The following is a 27,096-nucleotide window of genomic DNA, read 5'->3' on the forward strand; positions in this document are numbered from 1 at the left end:
ATGCACTGCCGGCCTTGAGCTCTGCCACTTGTTGGATCTCAGTCACAGATGGCTATTTGAATACATCATGGTTGAAATGGTGATTCAGACCCAGTTGGTTTACTAGTTGAGTTACTCTAGAGGTTAACTTGGGCATTACTGTAAAACTATTTAGCATGTAGATTTTCCACACAAAAAAATCATATTTTCTTGTATTCAAGTATTCAATAGTCAGACACATTCATCTTGTCTCTGTGGCAGTTTATTTCAGCAGCCCTAATGTTGAGTCATGGTCATACTCTCAATGCAATGCCAGGTCATGCATTCACCATGGTTTAATGGGTTGCTGGATTGCCTTTATTCCATTCCAGTCAAAGACTTTAGGTCTACAGAGTTTCTTATTCATGTTATTCAATTAATAATCCATTAACAAAATAAATATTGACTTGCTTAAGCTAAAATACAAAATGGAATGAATTAGGTGCATTTGTTTAGATTCACATTCTCAAGATCTTCTTGTTTAGGGTGGAAAGACTGAAGCATGGAAGTTCTTATAACTTTGCAGTGTGTAAGACGTAGACACCAATTTGTAATTCTTCACTCTAATTGTTTTGCCCAAGGTTCAAACTGGCATACAGAGGTTTTCCTCTGAGGCTTATTTTTGGGTGGTTTGATTTTTTGTTTTAGCTGGTAAACTGTTGGATGTCAGCAATGTGACCAGCTTTTTTTAAAAAAGGTCTTGGTTCGAAAATATGCCAAATATGTCATGTTGGCGATGGTACTTCTGTAGAGTTTATAAGACCAATCTGTCTGATTATTCTTTGATTGGCTTTTATGTGCCTATGTCAATAATCAAGTGAGATAACCACCATTCAATTCTATTTTATAATAAGAACTTCATAGTATGTTGACGTAATGAGGCACTAACTCAAGGCTTGTAAGTATAGAATGTCTAAATCATATTTTTAATACAATATTTCCTTCAGTAATACTAAGAATACATTTGTGTAGATGTAACTTTTCTGTATTTTATGTGGAGATTATTGGTAAAATGCAGACCTTTTATTGTTATAATCTTCTCTTTAATATCCATAAAAGTTGTTTTCCTGTTTGGAGTTCACTGTATTAAAAGTATCACTAAAGATATATACATTTTGAACAGGTTTTTGTCTATTATTCAATATGGACCAAAGCCTTAGGTGAGGGAAATACACACCACGGCTAAGAAGCAGATTTTAGAAAGTGCAAAGGATTTCATTTCAATCATTGTCCTGTTTATTCATGCTGGATGAAAACAGAACTTCAGACAAGAGCCCTGTTATTTACAGTAGCCTTCACAATAAAATAGATACTGATCTGCACCTTACTTTTCTTTCATTTACTGCAGAGATGAACCGTCACCATTATGCTCTGTATGTGCACAACTGTCGACTGGTGTTCTTACTTCGCCGAGATTTTAATCAGGTTGACACTTTTCGTCCCGCTGAGTTCCACTGGAAACTGGAACAGGTAAGCCACCTTCTTGCATTCTGAGACAAGGGCCTTACACGGATATTAATGTTGGTGGCTCTCGATGCGTACTGATTGTTTTCCTTTTTTATTTCAAACCTTGAAGAGCTAGGGCTTTTAAGAGAATAGTTTTACCTTGCTTCTTAGATAAAGGGTAAAGAACATCTAATAAATGAAATGTTTGGTGGGCATTTGTGGCAGAAGTCAAGCGGCACTACTCTTGCTAATGGTATCTCAGGCTGGAGACAAAGCATTGAGAGGGATTTCTTTGTAACTGGACTTAGAGTGAGCTGAAGGCTGAGATAGAGTGTCTGCTTTTTCAGACAAGGAGGAACGCATTCTGCTTTAGTGTTTTTTTATTAGCTTGCAACTCGAAGTGTTTGCATCTAAATTGAAGATATCTGCACACATTTCTATCCAGAATTATTCAGTGAGCAAGTCATGGGTAGCCTTGAGTCCTTACTGTACATTGTATGATTGCTTATTGGGAAAATATAGTTGAATTTCAGTCTAGTTAAGTGCTTGCAATTGGATGATGTTGAGCAAATGGCACAGGAGTTCAATAGGAATGTGAGATTTAATTTAGCACAGCCTCTGTTTAGTTGAGGGAGGATTTACTAGGGCACTCAAAATGATGATATGCATCAGCAGAAGGCATTAATTCACCATGCATCTACCATTCCAGTACATCTCTCCTGAGCTAGGCAATAGAGGACAAGGGACCTGAAAAGAATGGGATAGAAAGCCAGAAAAGAAGACTTGGGCTCTTAACTTTATTCATCATGCCAATTATTTTCTGCTCTATTAATTATTTTTACCTACCTAGTAGTAAGGTCTACCTTTATTGCAGATTTGGGCAGAGGAAAAGTAAAACCTCAGGCTTAGAATTAATGGAATTTTAGAGTCTTCTTCATCAGTTTTCTTAAAAATTATTATAATGCCCACCCCCTCTTTATTTATCAGAGATTTTTAATTGCCAAAGAAAAAAATCTAATCGCAGGCGGTTTAGCAGAATTCATGAACTGTAATCTGGCGGCATGTAGATGATCCTTTGGGACATCAACTCACAGAGCCTTCAATTAACAAGCTGTTGAGAAATCTGCTTCCTGGCAGAAAACTTTGCACAATGTGTCAGTGTGGTTCTGAGGTCCTCCACTTAAGTGTGGTTCATTTTTGCAAGGCATTCGCTACCTGTTTTCCTTAGTAATGAACAGGTATAGAATGACTGTGCATGGTTTTATGCATGTTTGATATTTTCATATTGCTTTGCTGGCTCTTTTTCTGAAATCTGTTCCCTGTGGTATTTTCCTTAGGGTGTAACAGCATTTGGCAATCTGCAAGGCTGTGTGCTTTCACAAAGTGTATATGAACAATAGAGCTCTATCCTATAAATTTTGTAAGATGTTTCCCCTAAAATGTTTGAGTAACAGAAAAAAAGAGTTACACAAAATCTACATTCAACTAACCTCAATGTTTGTTGCACATAAGTATATATATAATTGTATAGTGTAGTATACTGCACTTTGATATACATTTTTTTCACATAATGAATACATATAAACCTTGAGAGTTATACTGTATATAATGTTTGAATACTGTATACGTGGTGCTTAGAAAGCCATGGCTGACCAGTAAGGAGAACGGGGAGCCTGGCTGCGGGTCCAAAGGAGCTTGCACCCAGTACTGGGACGGTCTTTCGGAAGTGCACATGGAACTGGATTAAACGGATTTACCACAGGTGCCCCTGAGACCGGGCTGAAGCATGAGCCCCTGAACGATCGGATCCCGATCAGGGCTCCAAGGGAAGGACAGGGGAAAAAATGGAAGAGCTATCTAGACCCAGTGCGGTGCGTCTATTCTGTGTGTAGTGCAGCCCAGGAGCAATCGACCTACGAGGCTGGACAGGAGGCTCCATCTCGGAGCGGTCCCACCAAAGGCACTGGGGCTGGGCTCATTCAACACACATGCCTAGAGGGGGTCAGGTATGCACTGTCAACACTGTCTCCTGGAAGGCCGTCCTCTAGGAAAGCACCTGGAATGGCATAAAACGGAGGTATGACAGGTGCCACCTGGACCTGGCCGAGGGAGCCCACTGCTGAGGTCCAGATCCAAAGAGGGGGTCCCAGCTTCACTTCCACACTTGGCAACCTGCAGCCTCTGAATGGCACAGCCACGGGCAGACCCCAGGTGCAGCACTAAACTGTGAACCAGAAACCGGAAGGGCTCTACTGGGAAAGCTGGAAGAGCCTCTGGAGGAGGACTGAGAAAGGGAGACAGAAAGAAGGAGGTGAAGCGGTTTGAGAGAGATGCTGAAAAGAGGTTTGGCAGAGGCAGCCCAAGATGAGCACTGGGACACCAGATGAAGGGAGCTGTCTAGACAAGAGGCTAACCAGTGGCAGCTGGGTTCAGGAGTCAAGAGAAACTGCTCAGCGAGCAGCCAGATGGAGGCAGTCAGGCAGAGTGAGGCAGAATAAGGGCTGCTTCAGTGGTTAGACGAAGGTAGTCTGCTGTGAGCGCTGGGATTCTGGACGACTGAAGCTCCTCAGGAATGGAGCCTGGCAGCAGCTGGGTCAGGCAGCAGGAGAGAGGTCCAAGGTTCCAGACAGGGAAGGACTGCATGAAGTAAAGACTGCTGACCAATCAGGCCGAGGAAAGAGGCCGGACTGTGACGTGCATGTAGGCAGTACTGCCGGTGAATGGTTAGTGATGAAGCACTGCTACAGAGTTGCTTGCGAATTACATAGGGTAAAGGGATGATGGAATAATTGAGGGCCCAATTATTGATGGAGGAGGATAGACTGACAGGGTTAGTGGTCTCGGCAGAGAACCATGGAAAACCTGGAGCTTGCATGAGAATGCTTCTGGTTTCCCAGGGCAACCGCAGACAAGGTGACACTGCAGGATGGCGATGAAACAATAATCAGATGTACATCTAAAATTGTGGGAATTAAAAACTGTAAAAGGAGTGTTTTGGTACAGCTAAAAGCACTTCAATATTTGTCTAATAGGGAAGTTAGAATCTGGACATTTTTATTAACCCAAACAGCATTGAACATGCATCAAAATTACTAATGATTTAGAGAACTTAATTGCCTTTTTAGAAAGGCGCTCAACATGAAAACATCCCATTCCTAACGCGCATTGGATAACCTGTGGTGTTTTGATAATAAACCATTTCCAGTGTTACCCTACTTCATTAGAACACCGTCAGTGAGCAGGATGTCACTAGAGCTTTCAAATCCTAATTTACTTGTCATCTTCAAAACACTAATGAATAATACCCTGGGAAACTAGGAATCTTATTTGTTACTGTGTCATGCTTCACTTGCTATTTTTGATATTAAAAAACACTTGCATTGTTTCAAATAAAATCCCTTCTATTTACTCACATGTTTATGATGCTTTAATGCACCTCAGTGTTATAGTAAAAATGCTTTTCATTTAAGAACCTCGGTGGGTAATTTGACGCTTATCATAATGCATTTACAAATTAAATAATGTTCAGCGATTATCTTGTTTGCTGTTTATCAATTAATTCAAACTTTTGTTTATTTTTCACTGTATTTAGAGCTAGGAATTGATGCTCACAGTTAATTTAGCTTTAATTGATTATAATGCAGCGAAAGAATGGATTAATTACTGTGTCCACTTAATACGTTATTGTATGGGGAGCATACAGTATAAGGTTAGCTGGGAGCTTTTGCACCATTGAGCATAGAAATTGAATACACATACAGATGGGTTGATAAAGAACATATTACATAACAGTACACCAGAGGTGTTAGGTCATTTCAATGTGACCAGCACCTTTATCCATGGTGACTTGAATACAGAGAAAAACATTATTCACAGCTGCAAGAAGCACTTTTGTCACCTGAGTATGTATATTCATCCATCCATTTTCTAACTGCTTTATCCAATACAGGATTGCAGGGGAGCCAGAGCTCACCCTGGCTAGCAAACAGGCCATACACACAGAGACAGACATGCACACACATGTTAAAGCAAGGACCCCTAGACTCAGGAACAGCTTCTACCCCACTGCATCTTCAACGGCTAACTGCGGGACCTTAATACACGTCTGCAGTACATACTTTTTACATAGTCTACCGTTTGTTTTTCTTTCGTCTCACTACTACAGATTTATTTATTTTTCCACAACTTATTTATTGTTCCTGTTGTCTACATTGTGTGGTGTTGTCTGTGTGTCCCGAGGGATCAGCGCGATTGAGAATTCCAATGTACGTGTTCATATGGCAATAAACTACTCTACTCTACTGTACTCCCACTAGGGCCAATTTACCCAGAAGCCAATAAACCTATCAGTATGTCTTTGCACAGTGGAAGGAAGCCAGAGCAGAGAAAACCCACCTGAAGGCAGGGCGAACTTAAAAACTCAGTACCACAGGTTTAGGATCAAACCCAGGGCCCCAGCAATACTAACCACTGTGCAACCATGCCACCCTACTACAACACAGAACACACCATAGACTGAAGTATAAAGACTTTCAAATTTAAAGTGTGCCTTCAATTAGGCCTGTGGGATGGAAAAATTAATTACATACAGAATGTATATACATTTGTAGACTGTTAAATTCTGATGGAAACAGAGAAAGCCATAAAATATTTTGACTGCATTCAATATTCACAAACATAAGAACATAAGAAAGGTTACAAACCAAAGGATACACTCGGCCCATCAAACTCATTTGGTTGATAACCAATTCAAGGATTTCTTGCAAAAGGCCAGAGAATTACCTGATGACATTGATGACATTTGCTGGATATCTTGATCCTGACAACTACAACACTTTGTGTTCTTAGTTTTAAGTGTACTTCACTGCAGTTTCCATTTGCATGCAGTAAGTTTTATTTTAGTGATTTTATTATGTTTTATTTAAGTGAATAGTATGATTCACTATTGATTCTAAAGCCTGTTGGAAGACTGCCACAGTGTCTTTGAGGATTTTGAATACTTTAATGAAATCTCCTTATACTCTTGTTTGTTCAATGTGTAAAAACAGGTCATAGTATTATCAAACATAATATATGGTGTTTGAAAGAAAAACTGAAAATTCTAAGTATGATGCTTCAGGTATGATTGGTCATTGCTGTTTTTTATAAAATGGGTCAGGACTTTGTAGTTTGGATAAACACAGTGTCTTGTTAACCACAGGCTGCCATATTTAAGGAAAGTGAAAGAAAAGTAATAAAACAAACAAGGGAAGCAAAACAGCAGTTGATTTAATCAAGCCTGGATAAACATAATTAAAAACTTTAGGCTCCTGGGGATTTCAAAGCCTTCTGGAATGCTAACTGCAGCAATGCATATGTGCCTTATATACGATTCCTATCACAGTGTGGCTCCTGGCATACTTTAATTGTAGAAACAGATGAAAAAATTATTGAACACTTAACATTTTTTTTATTATTATTTTAGGTTCATCTACCTTCTATGCCTTCAGTCTTAATTTAGAAATAAATGCTTCCCATCCTAGGATTTTTGTAATTTCCTTTTTGGAACTGACATTAAATATTGTTTACAGCACCTCTTGTAACTCAAAGGACATACATATAATTCTAAGCTTTCCTTTCTTCTGATGCACCTGAAAGTGATAAAAAAAAATCAATTACCTGTCAAATGATGTTTCATAAAATGTGTCAGTAAAAGTTCACAGTATAATACAAGTGGGGATAGAAAGGGATGTTTAATAGACTGTATCCCTACTGTCTGAAACTTGACTGACCTCGTACTGTACAGATATTATACCGTAAACATGCTTTCTTAAAGTTTGGATGCCAGTTATGTTGTTTTGAACTATAATATCTGAAGACACTGAAGGTCTGAAACTGCATTTCCTTAGATAATACATCTTCAATGAGAAAATCAGAAAAGCACCTTTAAGAAAAGATAAATCAGAAATGAAAAATGGCAGATGAGTTCAGCTAACACATCCCAAAAACGGAACAAGTTGCCAACAACAAAATTCCTCAGTCTTTAATTTCCGCCTGCCACAATTCTAAGCTAACACATTTTCTTCACCTTTGTTCCATTCTCTCTGCCTTTTGTAATCCCCTTTCTGTGTTGGCTATCATGCCACAGCAGCAGCTGAAAAAATACTATAGAAAGTGAAAAAGAGATGCTCTATGACTCCAATAACGCATTCTTGTGCTGCTGGACTTTTCTTTTTCATTAATGGAACGCAGATTGGCAAGCATCCTGGCTGTGCAAAAGTAAACACCCAGGGTGCTGTGACTTCATTAAGCTTTTCCACGGAAACTTGAACAAAAAATTATTTGGAATGCTCAGACTCGGCGAACGTCTGGAGATGTGCCTGGTTTGGCTGAGTCTCGAGACCAGACCACTTATAAGTGAAAGCAAGCAAGAAAGGCAGCAGCTCATTCTGGCACACAAACTGGGTTCTCCCTCACAACTCATTGCAGCTGCACTACTGATGATGCTCCTAAAAAATGTGTGGCAACTCTGTTCACCTCTTTGGCATTTTACTGTTCAAAACTAAATTTTCTGGATATAAAGCTGTTCTAAAAAAGGTGACATATCAAGCACTTCTAGCCATCTTTTTTTTTTGCTGTTCCAGTGCTAATTAATTCTGTTGCTAATAGAGGAATGTTTTTTACTGTTCATTGCATTCATTGATGGCAAAACCATACAGAAACTCAGCTATAGTACATTAAAGGACGCTCCGTGAAGTTGGCCCCCCTACAGACAGCACAAACAATGAAACCCACCTCATTCGTTAGTGCTACGTTTGTGCCGTTGAAAGTAGCGTTTGTGCTGCTTTCGTTTCCGAGATATAGCGCCTTGTTTTTTTGGGGTCGTGAAGTCACTCAGCTCCCCTACATCGTCGTAGGGAAACCAAACCAGTCTCATTCGTTAGTGCTGCGTTTATGCCGGTCTGTGCCGTTGAAAGTAACTTTCCAGCTTCTTTCTTCCCCGAGATATAGCACCTTCTTTTTCGGGTGATCACGTAATACCAGTATCTTCTATGCGTTTGTGTGACCAGGAAAATTAAAATTGTCACCAATATCATTCCCTAATCAGAAGAGTTGCGGATGTACAACTGCTTGTTCTTAGAAAGAGTCTTTAACTAGCACATCTCAATATTAGTATCAGAGCGCTTGAACTCGACAGACGGGGTCACTGGAGGTCAAAGTCACCGTGCATGGTCACGTGCTCAACCGAAAAAACAAGGCGCTATATCTCGGAAACGAAAGCAGCACAAACGTAGCACTTACGAATGAAGTGGGTTCCATCGTTTGTGCTGTCTGTAGAGGGGCCACCTTCATGGAGCTCATTAAGCTTACTAACCTTGAAGTGAATTGTTTTTATTTAAATTGTGGTATTATAATCTTAATTGTGGTATCTGTATATGCTGGCAACACAGAAAAAGAAAAACCCAATATTTGAATAAACAGACTCACTGTTTTGCAATTATGGTTGATTCAGGGGAAAAACATGTAGGTAATTAGGGAACGTCTGACATGGAATGATTTCAAGCTGCACCGGTTACAATAAGAACATAAGAAAGGTTACAGGCGAAAGCAGACCATTCAGCTCATCAAAGATGGTTTCCTTTGGGCAAAGAAGTGTGTCCTGTTCTTAGTTTTAAGTACACTGCCTTGAAGTTTTCACTTGCGTCTTCATTGAAGTTTACACTTGTGTCCTTTGGTCTGTGCGATACTGTTTGTTAATGCATTTGTGGATTTTGTAAGCTTGGATAATTCAGTCTTACATAATAAAACCAGGGATGTATCTGTAAAGGAAGACATGTTTAATGTGCGAGCTTTTAATTTTCTTCAGATAGATTGGAAATATTCAAAATAGTAGATACAGTGCTGTGTCACTCAGTCAGGCACTTCCTGTCGACACTTGTAAGCATTAGAAATATACTTTCAAGGGCTGATTATTTTTCTCCATCTGTTGCTCATTTCTGCTGGAAATGTAACTTTTATGTGATACACGTGATATTTCTAAAGAAAAGGTTAGTATTCCCTTTTCTACCTTTATTCTTTTCACTGCAGGTCTTTTCTTCCACGCACCTATATAACATTCATCAGTGAGATAACAGCTGCTTTCAGAATGGAGGACAGCTTAAATCTTCACACTGAGCATTGCTTTTGTTATACAGTTTTACAGCTTTATTGCAGTGTATTTAAGAGCCTGAATTTCTTAGCTTTGATCATTCATTATAATTGATTTGCAGGGTCTTTGAAAAATGTGTTTCTTTCAAAAAATATTGACTTGATTATATCTCTAATACGTCTGCTCCATTTTTCCCTAAGCATTTTTGTCACTAACATGCCAGTGCTGTAACTTTTACTCAGAAATGTTCATGATTTGTATTCAATAAAACAAATAACAGCTTCTTTACTTCCCCAAGGCGGGGGAAAAACTACATAAATGTGAAGCATTGTGGGTGAAGAAGGTCTGGTTGGTATTGATGTACTGTATTGTGTGAAAGAAATAAACAACATTGAAGCTTAAATGTACTGAAATTAAATTAGAAAGGGTTTAATTAAAAAATAGAAATGCAAAAACTCATTCCTGTAAACGTCCACATAATAAGTACAGATTAAAACTTTTATGGCATGTTTTTTTTTTCCTAAGGTGTCTTGGACCTATGTACTCATAACCCACTTAAGGACTGGATTTTACATTGGGTTATTAGGGTAGATGTTCCATTTTAACTGAGCCAGTATCCAGTATAGTATGGTGTAATTACTATTGAATATTACCTTGATTTAATTAGTATGTAACACAGGTGGAAGTAAAAAGGTGTGAAAAAAAACTTTGTCAGGTAAATAACTCGGCAAATGAAAATGTCATCACAATTAATTGCTATTTATGCTTTCTGGTTTTTCACCAAAGTAAAGGAATTCAATGTATACAAAAAAGGTATTTTTCATTGACATTGTGAATTATGTTTGTAGAATACTGCTAAAGAGACATTCATAATCTAGAAGCAATCTTTATTGCAGTGCATTAAAAAAGTTGTTTCTCAAGGGAGTTCAGCACAGTGTTTTTGGTTCAAACAGTCATGACTTTATATGTGCTTACCCGATTTAAAATTAAGAAATGCATGAACATTATCCTAAAGGTGTTTTTCATGTGTACCTGTGGAATAATTAACCAAATCAGGGAAGTGATGACCAGTCATGCCTTATCGATGGCTGAGAGATCAATTTTGAGGATATTGAAATTTAAGTTCTGTTCCTTTCAGATTCGAATTCAGACTCATGGCACCCAGAGAATTCTGAAAGTGAGATGAGGTGTCTGATAGCTTTAAGAAAAAAGCGTAACCATACCAAATGTTTGATAAGGGATGATTGTTCATCCACTGGGTCTCAAATTGGGTTTAAGTACTTTATTGCTTTGTCCTACAGAATTATGTAGTTATCTACATACCTTTTAGGAATTATGGCTTGTTGACTTGTTTGCTACTTTTCTAAACTCAGAATAGTGGACCCAGTGGAGAATATGTCCCCCAGTTTGAATTAATCTGATTAGCAATACCAGTGTTTGATGGCTATGAGATCATTCTGCTCACCATGTACTGCTGTTTGCAGTGTCATCTCTGAGTTATGCACAGAACATTACGAAGCATATTTCCTTTCAGCAGTTTGTGGGGTCAAGATAACAGTCCCATATCTTTTTTCCCACATCACAGTCCAGAATACATTCCCACTTTACAGCATTCTCCTTCACACCTTCCGAAGGTTTTCCGAATGTCATATCCTATTACATTTCATTAGAATGCATACCTAATATTCTTTATTTTTATCCTAATCTTAATGTTTTATGAAATACACAGTTTTTTTTAAGTTTTCTAATGATCAAAAAATTATCTTCTAAGGTCCATATCAGATCAAATAGCATAATTACCTAATGGAATTTGTTAACTATCGCACTAGGCTCTGTTTTGTAAAGCCATGCTTTTATAAACTATTACACATTGCATTTACACAGCCTTCTGATCTGCTGTTAATTCAGCTCAGTCAGATGCTTTCCCTTCAACGTAAGTCATTGATCTGGTTGGTGGGCTAAAGATTGAAGTCTAAAGGAAAGAAGGCCAATTCCTGACAGTGTCCCTCTAATGTGTTTGTCAAACCTGACTGTGGCAGAGTGGCAGAGTCCGGGCAGAGTTAGATAAGCAAAGCCAGAGACCATAATGAGGTCAAAAGGATTTTACTGAGGAACATGGCACAAAATAAAGAAAAGATTAATCCAAGCAACATGATGGCTTAACAAAAACATCTCTCTAGGCTAATACTAACAAAACACACAGCAAGCATGCAAGTGTTATATCTGGAGATGAGTCCACAGAATATGCTCAGTGACTGAGTGACAGTGTTGAGAGAATACTGCTGATCAACTAATCACTGCACCAGAAGCTTCATGCTCCATCCAGCTGTGTCTAATTAAAGTATTAATTGGCCTCTGGCCTGCTATACATACCCATCAGTATGAAGGGACATTGAAGTGTTTCAGTGGTTAATTCATTGCTATAAAATATGCTATCTTATCTATGTTATCTTTAAACTTTTGTAATTTCTGGTTTGTTTTTTGTCAAATACAAAGCGCTGACATTACAAATTATTTTCTCCTTAGGCTAAAAGGAGTGCAATCAAGTCCCCTGTACACAATAAGGAAAGATACAGTACTTATAACAGTTGCCTCAAACGTCATTATTCAAGCATTCAGGAAAAGAGGTAAAAAGTAAAAAGCCAAATGCAAAGTAATTAATCTGGTATAGAATGTTCTGCGATTTTTAAATCTCAGTTTTAAAATGTGAGCAATGTTTTAAAAAAGATATTATTGCACATTGATTTTCAATAGGAAATGTTCTAAAGTAGTTATTGATATTTTACAAAAAAAGCACAAAAAATGAAAACTACAGTTTAACATACTGTAGCATCTCTCCCCCTCTCCCTTCCATAACTAGTAGTACTCTCCTCTCTCCTCTAGGGCACAACCAAAAGACAAAAAGCAAGAATCAGACAGCTATGACAGGAGTGACAGGAGTACTGTCAACAAGTATTTGGCCAAATTAGCTGCAGGACTCCAGGCCACCTCATTAAAAACTCCTCAGGAAGACCCTCATTACAAATATCTGCTAGAGTGTGAATCCCTTTATCTCTCTATAGTCAAGTCCAGAAATGGGAAATACCTTATGGTATTTGCCAAGATACAGGATACAGGAATGTCAGGATTAAACCAAACAGTGTAAAACTAAGACATAAAAATAAAGTTTAAAATTTGGCAGAACTAGGCCTTCTGCAGATATTTCATGCTGCAGAGTGGAAAATGTAATATACAGTATGGTCCTTTCCCTTTCTGGATGAATTTAGAAAAATTCAAGTGTGCATTCTGTTCTAATACTCTAAAAGGCCAGAAAATGGAGTCATGAAACTAAAAAAAATTCTAGCTTGTAAGCACATTCATTCTTGTTATGGAGATGCTAGCCTGAAGAGAATTTGGAAAATGTTTAAGTCAGTGCCCACCTGTTTAAAAATGTTGTTAAAGTTGGGAAACGTTGTCTACATATAACAATATATCATCTGCACAGAGTAATATGCAATGTTGAATTTTGTTATCAGAAATAGGGGTAGAAAACATTATACTGACAGACATCTGGAGCTATGGTTCTAAAGACAAGGCATCTCTGATAAGTGCCCCCTAGAAGACAAGAAAGCTGTCATAAAATTGTCACAATATTAGTGAAACCTAATCCGAAATGGTCATAGATATTCCCACTCTAGTTGGTCAAATGCCTTTTCACTATCCAATGAACAAACAGCACAGGGGGAGGTATCATCCTGTAGTTGTGTGTGGAATGGTGAGGAGGTGGGGAATGTTATCAGATGTGAGATATCCTTTCTTATATGAAAATTTGATATTTTAAAAACTAAATAAGACATGTCTTGATCATATAAGTCCCTAGTCAGAAGATATAGGACCATATCTTGCACAAGTGGGGGATTTTTGTCTTTCATGGTCATCACAGGTGGATGATGGCAATATTAACATCATTCTGAAATTATTCTTTTTGAATGGTAGTAAGCATCATTTCAAGCAGAAGGGAAGCTAATTGGGGCCAAAGAATTAGATACAGTAGATTTCAGAATGGATGTCATCAGTGCCAGGAGATTTACTCTTTGTCACATCCTGAACTGCCTCCTTTAGTTCCAACAGAGATAAGGAGCCCCTACTAGAGCTGCCTCTTCAGAAGAATGACTAGGAAAATAAGATTAGGGAAACCTTCATGCACTTTCCCCAATTATGCTGAATGTCTGAACTGCATAATTTAGAATGAAGAAGGGAAATGTGGAGTTTATCTGCTTGGGATCTGACGGCAGTATCCCCTGTGCAAATCTAATGACATCATAATGAATATCTGAATATCAGCCTTCACTGCTGAGGGGTCTCAAAGCTATGATTTTCAACTGCATTTCATAAAGAAAATAATTCTTCTTATTTTTGAAATAACACCCTTCATTTCTCTACCTGGTTGTGTGTCACATAACATTTTTTTTTATAAAATAGCACAGATGGTTCTTTTGTTTTCAATGGATTTTGAATAAACCTATAAAACTGATTGTTTTCCATCCAAAATCCCACATTTATATCCGTAATAAAAACTGTTCTACCATTATATTATATGTTTTTTTGTCTGGATTTAAGTTGATGGTAGAAAGTTGCAGTATGAAAGCAATTTAGTATACATTGATTCTCTCACACATGTAAATCAAGGTCCCACTTTTGTTAGTAGAAATATCATTGAAAAGGATCAATAATGACAAAGTCACAAGAAAGTGTGCACTTGAGTGATGAATTACAGGTATTTCATTATGGCACATTTCAATATCCCGTGTTTCATTGATTTTCCTGTATATTGATAATACTGACATTTGAACAAGATAACACAACTCATAAGCAGGATTTAAATGTCCAATCCAGAAATACTGTAATTGCTACAGCCGTATTTTATTGTTCCAAGAGCAGGCCAACATTGTGCAAACTATCTATCTATCCCAATCTATCGCCATTGCGATATATTTACTCCATCATTAGTGGCTGCAAAATGAAACATAATGTTCAGCATTAAAAGGCATTAGTTATATTCCTAGTTCTTTTTTGTTTGTTTTGTTTCATAAAAGATTTATCTGTATTTGTGAGACACAGGTTGTCTCTGATTGAAGAAGTAAAGGATCAAAGGGTACATTCAAAGGATGGTATGATTCTTTTGGAAATTTATATCTGTATTTTTGACCTTTATTATTGCTAAAGATGACATTAGAAAGTCCCTTTATTAAAGGTACATTCATACCTGCACACCAGTTCCTGTCCTCATGTGACTACATTCAGCTGGTTGACACATATCAACTTAAACTCAGCAAATGAATGAAAATACAAAATCAGCAAAGCAACAGATCATAATTGTACATATACTTGGACACAATTATATTCATGTGTACTATACAGTTATAGAAAGAACTATTTAATTACAATTTGGGCAGCAAAAAACATTCAACTAGTCAAAATAATGGACTCATCAATTAGTACAATGGATTTTTTAAAATTAAAACATCATTACTCTTGAAGTCTGTCACCGCTAATTTATTCTTATCTAAATTCAGTAAGCTCGTATTTCAATATCAACTCTTAGACCCAGGAGAAAAGAAAGCTCATATTCACTCTCCCCAGCTCCCTAGTTAGCATATTCTGATTCCTTGCTGTGTTAAAGTAAATAGAGGGGGAGGCTGGTCTTTGCCCATGTTCATTAGCTTTTGTTGGCAGTTAAATTTTTTTTTCAACAAAACTTCACGAAGTGACTAAAGATTTTTAGCACTGCAAACAGCATGCTGTTGACAGTGGATTATTCACAGGAGGAAGACGTTAGGACCCACATTCAAACTGAGGAGATAACCAAGGTGCCTATGCTTAGGTAGAGGTGGCAGTGGGATGCTGGGAAGTGACAGCCTTACTATTGTATTTTCAGGAAGTGACATCATCATCATGGTGGATTATAAATTAATGCAGCAGTGATGAAGGAAAACGTGCTGCTGTCAACCCTCCTGAGCTATCTTTAAAAACCCCATTTACTTACAGCGTAAGGAATCAGTATATCTTTTAGTGTGAAACTAACGAAAAATGAACTATTAATGTTCATTATAACTAATGAAAGGATATAATTTATTAGCAATTCAAAAGATTTAGAGTTCACAGTTTGCATTCTATTTCAGAAACCGGACGCTAATTTTATCTGCACATCCGGTTAATTAAAAAACTCATTGTCTGTATAAACACAAAGGTCTTGCAGTGTTATGCAGACAGACTCAAATGGTACAGCTCAGCACATGACAGACAGGGTATAACCACCTGAAGGAAACTTGTCGAGTAATGATATTCTAATTAATCTTGAATCAAGGATGTCAGTAGACAAATGGAAATGTTTGGAGAAATGGACATTTTGGAGCATTCAGCAGAGAAAAGAGCTAATCCCCTAGCTACATTCCTGAAGCTGACTTTGTAGTATTCTTTAAGTAGTGGCTTGATGGGATTCTTGGTTCATTAAATTATTAGCAACCAAAGAAGGATAAGGGGTCAAATGCCATTTACTTGTTTGTAATGTTTTGTATGTTCTTGTGTTGTTATTTGTTTGTGCCAAAGGGGAAGGTGAACCTTTTCCACTTTTAAAACGTTTTTTAATGTTTTATTTTATATGCACATCATGCTCCTACATTTTTGTACACAATATTCAACCTGATTTTTATTGGTACCATGACATTGCATCTTTACAGTAGTGTACCTAAAGGATTATGAGATACTAAAAAGTAGATTATTCTTGCATAATTTAGATGTGTGGTAAATTCAGTTTTATAGTTTTCTACCCCAAAGAATTTTATTTCCCTTGAAAATAAATTAGGTTTGTACTTTGCCATCATTTTGCAGTATGACAAATGTGATGCAAATGTAGTTGCAATCACTGACTGTTATCTTTGACTCTTATCTTTGCATTTTTAATGCTTTAAGACATTGATGGCATATTACTGCTCATTAGAGCAGGAGTGTTAAGATGCATGTCTTTGGCTAAATCCTACTTTGAGCTCCATTTCTCCCTGGTCTGTTGTGTAGTGGGGCTACTGGCATATAATGGCTGCCACACATTACCTGGGTGGGTGCTGCTCGTCAGTGGTGCATGAAGTGGATCTCCTCCTATACTGTATGTGAAGAGCTTTGAAATTCAAAGCACTATACAAATGCAAGCAATTAATTCTAATGAATTTAATTAAAAAAGAAATTGCCTAAAGAAAGCAGTCATAGAGTGATGAATGATAAATTTAAAAAAATCTGCTCAGCCATGGCTTTTTTTGCACTGACTGCAAGGTCATGTAAAAGAGCTTCTTTAGTTTTACAAAAATGACTTAATTTGACTAGGCTGCCAAATAAGCAAATGCTTTATCTGGCTCACTTCCATCCAAATTGCTAAGTATGATAAACTGATCAAAGAGTTTGTGACTCATCTGCATTTAGAAAAGAGAAATCAATCAGAGAAAAAAATGATAGACAATGTGATAGGTCTGTATAGAGGCAGTGTTTCCATGTAGAAGAAATCCAATTTTTTCCTTGTTCAATATGTATTCACTAAGTACACTTTGCCCTTTGTATTGAATTAGAGTAGAAAAGTAATTCTTCATAAATTGCATAAAATAGTGTGAAAACTACATAACTATTATTGTCTTTTTTTGCATTTGCTCATAAACTGTACTACTGCACATAGTCCAAACTTCAAGACAATAAATGTTTAATCTTTTTCACGAATTTAGTCTGCATTTATGAGAAACATGATGCATTTTACAGCTTTGTCGGCTTCCAGATAATTTTAATCATCTTCACTGATACATAATGTATATGCATTAATAATTTAAGAATGCAACAATGAGTTTTGAAGGGCGACACAATATAAAATACCAACTTTATGACTTCCAGCTGAGGTACAGTATTAAATAATGTCCTTGAGCCCATGAAACTACACTATTAGCTCCGATCACCTTAATAAACAGGACAAACGATGTCCTGCAACAGTTGTTAAATAGATTTAATTTGTATTCTTTTCTTTTTCTTGCTTCCCCACTTTCAATTACTTTTTCTGCTTTGGAAGTGAGGATCACTTAAGTTACGTTCTCATGTCTAAATGGCAATCTGAGAAAATGTGGCACCAGGAGAAATTAGTTCTTTACAGCATCCCAAATGAAAAGTTAACCAAGGCTCTCCCTCTTGGTTTCCTCCTGAAAAGCAGACGCATTTAATGACAAAGTAAATGAGATGCTGGTGTCGACCTGCAGCCAACAAGATTTGCATGAACAATACCTGAAGAGATTAAAGCAGAGCCTTGAGTTGAGGTTGTGATTTGTGAGTGCCAGTGTGGAAATGAAAATATTTATTGAATCCATGGGAAGTGAATTTGATTTTCTACTGGGATAGAGGGCTTTATCAAAATTTATTCAAAGGAACTTAATGCACATAACCACAGAATGAGCAGCATAGACTAATTTATTAAATGTTTCATTATATTAAACCAAAAAAAGAATACCCTCAAGAAATTTAGATATCATGTCAAGATTTAGGCTTATTGGTACTAATGCTTGTAGAACTCAGTGTAAATTCTGCCTGCGTTCTGCAGATTAGTTTTGAATGTATGTATAACATGTATACTTGGGACCCACTTAATAAAGAGATTCACTACTGGAGGACGACATTGTTCTCAGATTGATATTAGGTTTGGATTAATTGTGTTTATTTTAGTCTAAGTGATCCCTGGCCTTTATGTGTGTTAATCCACACGATTTGAGAATTAAATACGAATTCAGGAATTTGCTTAATGCTACAATGCTTTAGACAGCATTGACAGTATCATATGATCGTTCTTCAAATATGGGAGTTTGTGAACCACCTCTTCTGGCTCTTCATTGGTCATTTATATTCCTTGAGAATTTACAGTCAGAAGCACTTAAAATTGAGAGCACAAAATTAGGTGGCAGCAAAGGGTCATTTTGCTGTTGACTTTTGTCCCCAAGGGAAACGCTTGTAATTGCTGCACTAATTAGTCACTTTGCCTAGCAATAATTTATAGTCACCTTCAAGCATATTAGACACAAAGTACCTTGTGCCTGCCTCTCTCTTTGAGGTCAAGCACAAAAGCAAAGCCCTCTATGGCTGTTTAACAAAAGAAATACGGTAAATGACTGAATATAACCATCATTAATCAATTACAAGGTGGCCCAAATTAGAAGAAACCTAAAACAATAAGACTGCATGGTTGGAAAATTATTAAATGCTTTGCACTGATTACTAAATTAATGGAAGTTAACCCATTGATAGCATTTTGATTTAAAGGATACATTGTCTTGTTTCATGCTTGGAGAATGTTAATGACAATACCATAGTGAGAGTTGAAGATTAATGGTACTGATGGCTTTGATGTGAGTCTTTTGTCTTTAAATGTGCACAGATCCAGCCCAATGAATTCCTATGGGAAGTTATCATGTACAGTGAAACATGTCTTCAGAGTAAGATAAGGGAAATCTCTTCTACAGTTCTGAAAGTGATGTTTGACAAGCCAGATTCTTTTATTCTATGCGTACTGTGGCATCCAAACTGTCGCCTATCAGAAATAAAGAATGACAGCCTTGTGGGAAATTGAAAATCTGTGTGCTCTGATGTATTATTGTTTCTTAAACCTTTACAAAATCCTGACATTGAAGTCATTGACTATGCTCTGTTTTTTTCTCATACTCTATTTAGTAGCATATGTTCTATATTGTATATAATATGCATCTTAGAAATGTTTTGTAATAGTCAAGGTGGGTTTCTAATAGAACAATTGATGAGTAGCTGCCAATATATTATTAAATAAAATTGTTTGATTTCCTTATCTCTCAATAGTTTAAACTGCCATGCTAGCTGGAATACAGCACAACACAAATGAGTGAAAAGTGGACCTTATGCTTGAATCTCTGAGTTCCTGAGATAAGCAGATAGTATGTTTTGTTTTAATGGCATTAAAAAGGGATATACATCTTTGCTTCTCCACATTAGCTTAGCAAATATAGTATTGTTGATTCCTTGTCTTTGAACGGATGCTTAAAGGTACTAGGCTGTCAGTAAGTAGTGCAGTAGCTTTTATTTGTGTCTCATGGTGAAATCACCCATTTTAATATTACAGAGTATGATTCAGTGACATGATGGTGAAAAAATCCCCCCAGAACCTTCTGTACAGGAGCTGGGTCTTCGACCTTCAAGTCATTGCACAGTTCTACATTGCCTGAGGGATGTCTCGTTTGAAAATGAGCATGCAGTTTATTTCTGTGACCCTTTCCTGAAATAGCTCGGATACAGCCAACAAAAAAAGCAGAGATCTTCCTCCGAATGTACACATATGTGGTTGGCCTTTTTTTTCGCTGCTACTCAATGGAATTTTGTTTGGTGTTGACGTTTTTTGGTTGCTGCTGAAAATTGAGCAGGGGATTTTCAATTCTGCACAGTACATGAAAGCCTGCTTCATTCTCACCTTCAAGTCACCTTCGTCTGGGCCTCATCAATCTCCTCTTTCACAGTGAATCAGTTCACAAAAGCCGGACCCGGTTTTGTCTTCAGATCTGACAAACAAATCTATAAATAGCAAGAGCTTGTCTGCTACTCCAATTTAATTTACAACCCAACCTGAGAAATAATTTGTTTGAAGTTAATGAGTAGGTGCTGGATCTAACTCTGTAAAAGTTTGACTCCTTAATACCTGCGTTGCAAGAAGACAAAAAAAAAACTTTAAAAGTGAATTGCTTCTTTTCATACTAACATAACATACCCATGAGATAAAATCTCTTTGATGTCATGTGGAATCTTCCTTGTTGTTATTCTGTATCTAAAATAATGTTGTATTTTAGTACATCAGTTCAAAGTTTAGTACAGCTGCAACACCTCATCAACTGCTCTTTTATACTTCAAGAAAGCTCAACATACCCTAACTTTTTGTAAGCCTGTATTAATGTAACCTGCCCCGGAGGAAGCTGGCCTATTTAAAGAAATGGCAGGTGAACTCAGCTGCAGAAGCGCAGTCTGAGGTTTTCCTCACAGCAGTTGCTCTTATTTGATCAAGATAACATGGCAGAACAGTTAACATTGGTGCCTTCCAGCCACAAATCAAAGTGCAATTTCCCAATGACTGACTGTTCCTGCCACTTAGAGCAGAAAGCAGTGCAGTTCAAGGAAGAATTTCATGTGTGTTGGGGGGGGGGTGAGGTAAGAGTATCTTTTTTAATTCTATGTCTTGAGCATTGCAAAGAAAATTGTTCTAATTTTCTAACTTCTAGCCCTTAACCAGGTCACCAAACTTTCCATTATTTTCTTTTTTTTAACTTCAGTCTTGCATTATTGTTCCGTTTCCTTCCTGTTGCTTTTAATTACTTTGGGACCAAGGGCCACAGAAAGCTTGCTTAGTCATCAGGACCTGGTTCTGTGACAGAAACAGCAATGCAGGGCTGAACTGCTACCACCTGATGCAGTAAATCAACAAGCTCACACAGGAATTTAACGAGCTACCGGGCTGCCATTTTCACCATACCATAGTGTGTGTCTAGACACTGGGGTGGAGCACTGTGAGATTATAAAATGAATCCAGTAGTGTAATATATGAATTTCATAAGGGTCTTCTCTGTCCTTAATCTTACTTCCACAACCTAAAAAGTTACTGTGAGTCATTGTAAATTAAATACTTATTCTAAAAAGATGTAAGACATTGACAGATGTAAGTCATGTGAAACTTTAAACTTGTATGTATTGTTAAAGAGTGTGTTTTGCTGTTTTGCATAATTATCCAGTGAGATTCAGCCTTTCATTGATTTTAATTTATTTTTGCTAGCTTGTTTTTCACTTATATTTTTGAACATTTGACATATTTCAACATCCTCAGGACAGGTCTTTTAATACTGCTTCTGCAGAAGTAGCATTCCTGATTTATGTTTGATTTTTTTCAGTTAATGTTGTGAATAAGGAAACTTAATTTAATGATCAGTCTTCTAAAATGGCTAGATTTTCATCAGTTGCTTAAAGGCAAATCATTTGGTTTAAATGTGCCTCCAATACTTGGCAGTACCACTGGACATTAAGTGCAGCATGATAAATAGGTGAGGTGTGGAAAATCCTCTAGAATGGATGTGATATTCTGCAAAAGGCTGATTATTTTACTGTATGTAAAGCTTATAAGAATGTGTTATTATTTAGAAAGCACTCTGGCACATGCTTTTCATCTCATTTTATTCAGATTATGCTGTAATCCGTGTAGCTATGAGTAAAATGCTCTTTTAAAAATCTCACAGATTTGATAACCAATACTGCACAAAACAATTAAATGTTTTTTAAATTAAGTGTAGAACAGAAAAAAAACACACACCCATTGAACTGTAGTTGGCGGTGCTTACATTACATTTTTTATTACAATTCAGTTCAAATACCTGAAAAAGAAATTACAACTGTATTATTTTATTGTGCCTACAGCCTGTGCACATCAGAGTGTTAGCTCTTTTTGATTAATTACCAGTTGAAACAGACTCTGCAGAAATAAGTTTCTTTAAAATTCCCTTGGCCTTGTAAACAGGAAAAAAGGCTACTTATAGAAATTTGAATTTGCCGTATATGTCTTAAAGGGTTAATATCACACTCCTCTGTTAGATTTTATATGGACTTTAAGAATACAGAGAATCAGGTAGAATCAAGCGTACTACTCTGCTGTGCTTTAACAGACTTTGGAATTCATGGCCTTACAAACGAAGCACCTCCTTCTGTTAAACTTTTGGGTACTTCCCTTTATAGCTATTTTTTTCTATATCCGTTTACTGGGAGGTGTTAGATGTGATTCATGAGGAGAGTTTCTGCATTCCATTTCCTGGGCATTTAGCTGTCAGGTTATTTTAGATATGCAATCAAGTGAAAAGCACTGGGATTAAAAAAAAAGATTTTGCAATTGATCGGGACCAATAAATATAACCTGAAAACATGGTTATGGGAAGCATACATTTTCCTCTCTCACCGGATGAAATAAGTTTCCTTCATTTCATCCCTCAGTGTGGTGATGAATCATTACAGATTCTTGTAGCTGTTCTTTAATGTGTAATGTGAATCTCTTTGGTTTGATTCATACTTACCCCTCCTTCTGGTGAACACCATCCAAATAATCAAATAATCGATGAATGTAGCTCTTCTTCTATTACTGATTACTTCATTACTAAATCGTCCAAAATACAAATGAAACATTCTGAATATGCTGCATATACATTGAAAAGAAGAGCAAGGTACTCAGACATCCACCCATGGCACCAACAATACGCATTTGCACACAGAAGTGTGGCAGTGCTGCAGAGATAATGTAGGTCAGTGAATTTGGTCTATGAAATCACACAATCTACCTGCAATACATTTATCAGCCAATAGTGATTCAAATTTTTGGAACAGATCCACCTTTTGGCCTTCCTGTAGTCAGCAATTGTTATGTGTAGACAATGGAATTGTATTGCTTTTTTTTTTTGCCTTTTTCTGTCCAGTAGCTCATAGCCCTGCTATCATTTGCATATTCTGTAGAAAAGATGACTACTAGCATTTAAAGTGTGTTAGTTGTTTATATTTCAGTTTCATAAACCTCCCAGTTTATGTTCCTGTGTTTAATTTATACACACACAAAAGAGACTTAACAAAAATGTCAGTTTTTCACTACACCATAGCCATCAAACTGTGTGATGCATATCTCTGGAAATGACGGATTCCTTCAGAAAATGAATACTGAAGTTATACCTATCACAGTTTCCAAATTACACCACTATTGTTATTTATAATACCGTAATAATTAAGTAGTAATATAAATAGTAAAAGCAGCAGTAGTAGGTGTACCTATAATCTCCTTTCTAGGTAACTATGAAGAACCAATGGGTTTTTCTAGCTCAATGGCTTCCTAAACTTGATCACTAGTGTATTCATTTTAGCTGAAAATAAATTATTGGCATTCATTTGATTACTTGAAAAGGGAGTTGTAAACAAGGAACTGAAAATTATATGAACTATTTATTACTATTAATTTATTCATGACAAGGTTACTATATATTTTTGTATTAACTGTATATTTTTGTGTGAAAATATTCCTTCAGTTTGCCAGAACCTTATGTCAGCGGGGTTTATGTTCAGATGGTGGAACATGCATGATGGCCGGGATCCTGAATATGCAGTGTATCAGTCTCCACAAAGACGAGGGGAAAAAAGGTTAATAACAAATATAGACTCTGGGGGACAAAGATAAGAGATTGAGAAATTTGGAGAGAAAGCTTCAGGCCATTATCGGCTGTTATCCCCTTAAGTTTAAGAGAGATTACATTAGCCTCAGATCATGCAGGGGATAGAGGATCAAAGAGTGTGACCCCTTCTACCATATGCAGTCTGATGGATGAAGTCTGGCACAGCATGCATTAAGGGGCAAAGAAAGATCTTCAGGTGTCTCCTTGGGAGGGAAAGTGTCAGTCATTTGGGATTTTCCCACTTCCAGTGTGAAATCATTTAGCAATAAAGCGCTATTTTTATGAAAGGTCAGCCAGATTTCAGACAGGGCAGGGTTAGGATGTGACTGCTCTTCAGTGCAGCTTTGCAGACATTCTCATTTACCAGAGCAAAACGAAGAGCTGAATAAGGAATTGATATAATTGCCAAAATATTGTCTAATCACTAAGAATGAAATTAAATAAAATGTTGTAGTCTGTGGAAAAAGACTTTGGAAAAAGAGGGCCCATTCTTTTTCTGTCCATATTGGACAACACTCATAAATAGTTAATAAAATCTGAATTTTACACCTTTGCATTCTTCAGTGGTTTTTATTTTATGTATAATTTAAGTCAACCTGATATCATCAATGGATAACACCCCACCCCTTTTTAAGAAGCACTGAATTATTTGTGGAAAGCAAAAAGCAGTTCAATATTCTGATTTGAATGCAATTTTGTATTTTGCAAATGACCAGATTCCAGTGTTCAAACATGATGCATCTAAACTCTGTGCATTTAAATTAGCTGTTAGAAAACAAAGTAACATGAGGGCAATACTGCCTACTGGAAACATGTTTATCATTTTAAAAGAAACCTGGAGGAATTGGCTCAATTCTAAGTGACCTTATCATGCTGTTATCACCAGTACCTTATTAGAGAGGCAGATGATGCTTATGACTTTAATCTGAAAGTGGCCCAGCAGGGGTGCCTGCCTACACCAGAATTAACTATCTAGTTCACGTACACTATGTGTAAGGCTTTGTTAGGAGAAAAACATAGTCCTTTTCAGTAAGATGTTGTTTTCACCTTTAGGTCCAAGGTTATTAATCGCCCTAAGCTCAAATCTTTAAGCTCTCCAATTACAGTTTCACATAATTTGGAAATTCACCAAAATGTTCCACAAACTTTGACAGAAAGAAAATGAAAAAGAAATGGAAAATGATAAAAACCTGTTATTGCATTTTAATAATTACTGTATTGTGTGCATTGAGTGCAGATGTGACTGTGTGTTTTACTATCTAGGGTTGTGATGTTTTCCTTGACCAAATTAATTGTAGCTCCTAATAGGAGACAGTTGTACTTTAAAAGCTGTCAGTTATTTTTTCCGACATCAAAATTATGATGCATATGCAATCAGTTAAAAGCTGCTGTATTTACCAGCATGTAAATGATACTCACAGAATGTGTAATCTGTTTTAATGATCTACAGGACGTATTGTGTAAATGTCAGTTCCTCACACCTGCTCATTAATACTGATGATGTTTTTGCCTCATGCTGTTTTAATTGCTTGTTTATTTATTCATTTCTTTAAAATAATTAGTGTCTGATTTAAAGATATTTAGTTTAGACTGGCTTTACATGTGATAACTTGGTGCTATTTAGGCTCTCTTTAAATGATAATAAAATGCAAAATGCCCTAAGGTTTGAGAGCAGCACTTTTAACAGTGTTTCATATACAAGGCAAAAATTACAAGTCTGTGACATACAGTACTGCATGTACTTATTTACATGATGTATTTAGCACAGGACTTTCCAGTCCTCCTCTAAATTCTAAATCACCTATTTCTGAAGCTTAGGGGCACTTAAAAGTTATTGATCAATTAAGCAAGTACATTGTTCAATTAAGGGAACTCTGGTTCTTGAGGGCTGAAGGGCATATTGCTTTTAGTTCCAATTGATCTCTAAATTACTTAATAGAACAAGCTACCTGTTTACTTGATCACGGTTAATTTGTTCCAAGGCTTTAGATATTGATGATTTAGTGGTCACCTATTAAACTTGCTGAACGTGGCCTCTCCACTACGATGGCTGGAAACCCCTAACTTAGAATTGAACAGACTTTTTCCTAAGGTATAACTGAAAAACTGCATTTAATGTTTTAAGTTCTTTGCAGAATAGCAGATTGCAGCTTGTATTCCCTGATGATTTATGAAACTGTAGGGATGCTTAGCTCATAACACATTTCTGTGCTTCATGCACATTTTTCAACAAATAAGTTAGCAGTTCTTTAAGCCAGTCTTTTATTTTCTAGTATAGAATGAATAATAAAACAACACAATAAGAAAATGATTGTATGTGTATGAAATGGCAGGGCTAGATGAGCACTGCTTATATAACCCAGTGGGAAAAGACCCTGCAGTGGTAGCTGACTGGCACATAAATGTTTGTCCATATGATTGGCAGTCTCTTTTCTTCTCTTCTCATACAAATGAAATACAGTACAGATTAAATTTAAGACTGTGAAATACTGTACCATGTGTCAATTGCTGCTCAAGATTAGTCTGCTTGGAGATAAAAAGCTAATCTAATTGGACGCATAGGGACCAGCATCTGTTGAAATGCATCACTTTAGACAGATGAGCAAACACATTGTAAAGTTAAGCTGATTATTTAAAATCAGGCTGCATTAGCAGAGGCTTAAATATCTAGACAAAGGCCAGGATACATTTCCCGATCTCTTGAGGCATGTGTGTTTTTTAGTTAAAATCCTTTGTAGTACACGATTGGTAAACAGATCAACTGTAGATCCTGACAAGAATTCAGCTCTAAATACTGTGCTGCTCACGCAACCTAGTCACTGAGGCTCAAGGCACCATCTCATCTGTTTCTCAGTATTGGTAAAAACTGGCTCCCTGCATTGTTCAGTACTTGGCCTTACATAACACCTGTTCTCTGAAGACAGTTCACAGTGTTCACAACTGTAAATTCAATAATTCAGTATTACAATGTATTATGCAATCTTTAGTTTTCTGTCCTTTTGGCATTCTTGATAATTAGAAGTCTTTCTCTGAAGGTATGCTGTCATTTGATAAGTTAGAGATAGTAATGTGACCATTTAAACATACTACTACGTGCATGCTTAATCACTAAAGCCAGTAGTGACTGAACATGCCAGAAAATAGTTATACACTGTACATCTGGTATGATAGCAGGAACACCATTATAGGACCATTTAGCAAGGCCTTCTTGAAGGAGGGTAATTCTCATCAGGATGTTCCCACTGGGGG

The 27,096-nt window shown here is 36.9% G+C and overlaps 1 protein-coding gene across 1 annotated transcript in view; it reads left to right on the top strand.

Moving 5' to 3' along the window:
- Positions 1 to 27,096, top strand: part of LOC148836914 (calsyntenin-2-like) — a 242,991-nt gene that overhangs the window by 189,085 nt on the left and 26,810 nt on the right. The window contains exon 8 of the mRNA XM_088913431.1: positions 1,367 to 1,488. Within this exon, the coding sequence (XP_088769557.1) occupies positions 1,367 to 1,488 (122 nt within the window). The remainder of the gene's footprint in view (positions 1 to 1,366; positions 1,489 to 27,096) is intronic.

Source organism: Atractosteus spatula, chromosome 4, assembly GCF_055471065.1.
Source record: "Atractosteus spatula isolate fAtrSpa1 chromosome 4, fAtrSpa1.hap1, whole genome shotgun sequence".
Lineage (NCBI taxonomy): Eukaryota > Metazoa > Chordata > Actinopteri > Semionotiformes > Lepisosteidae > Atractosteus > Atractosteus spatula.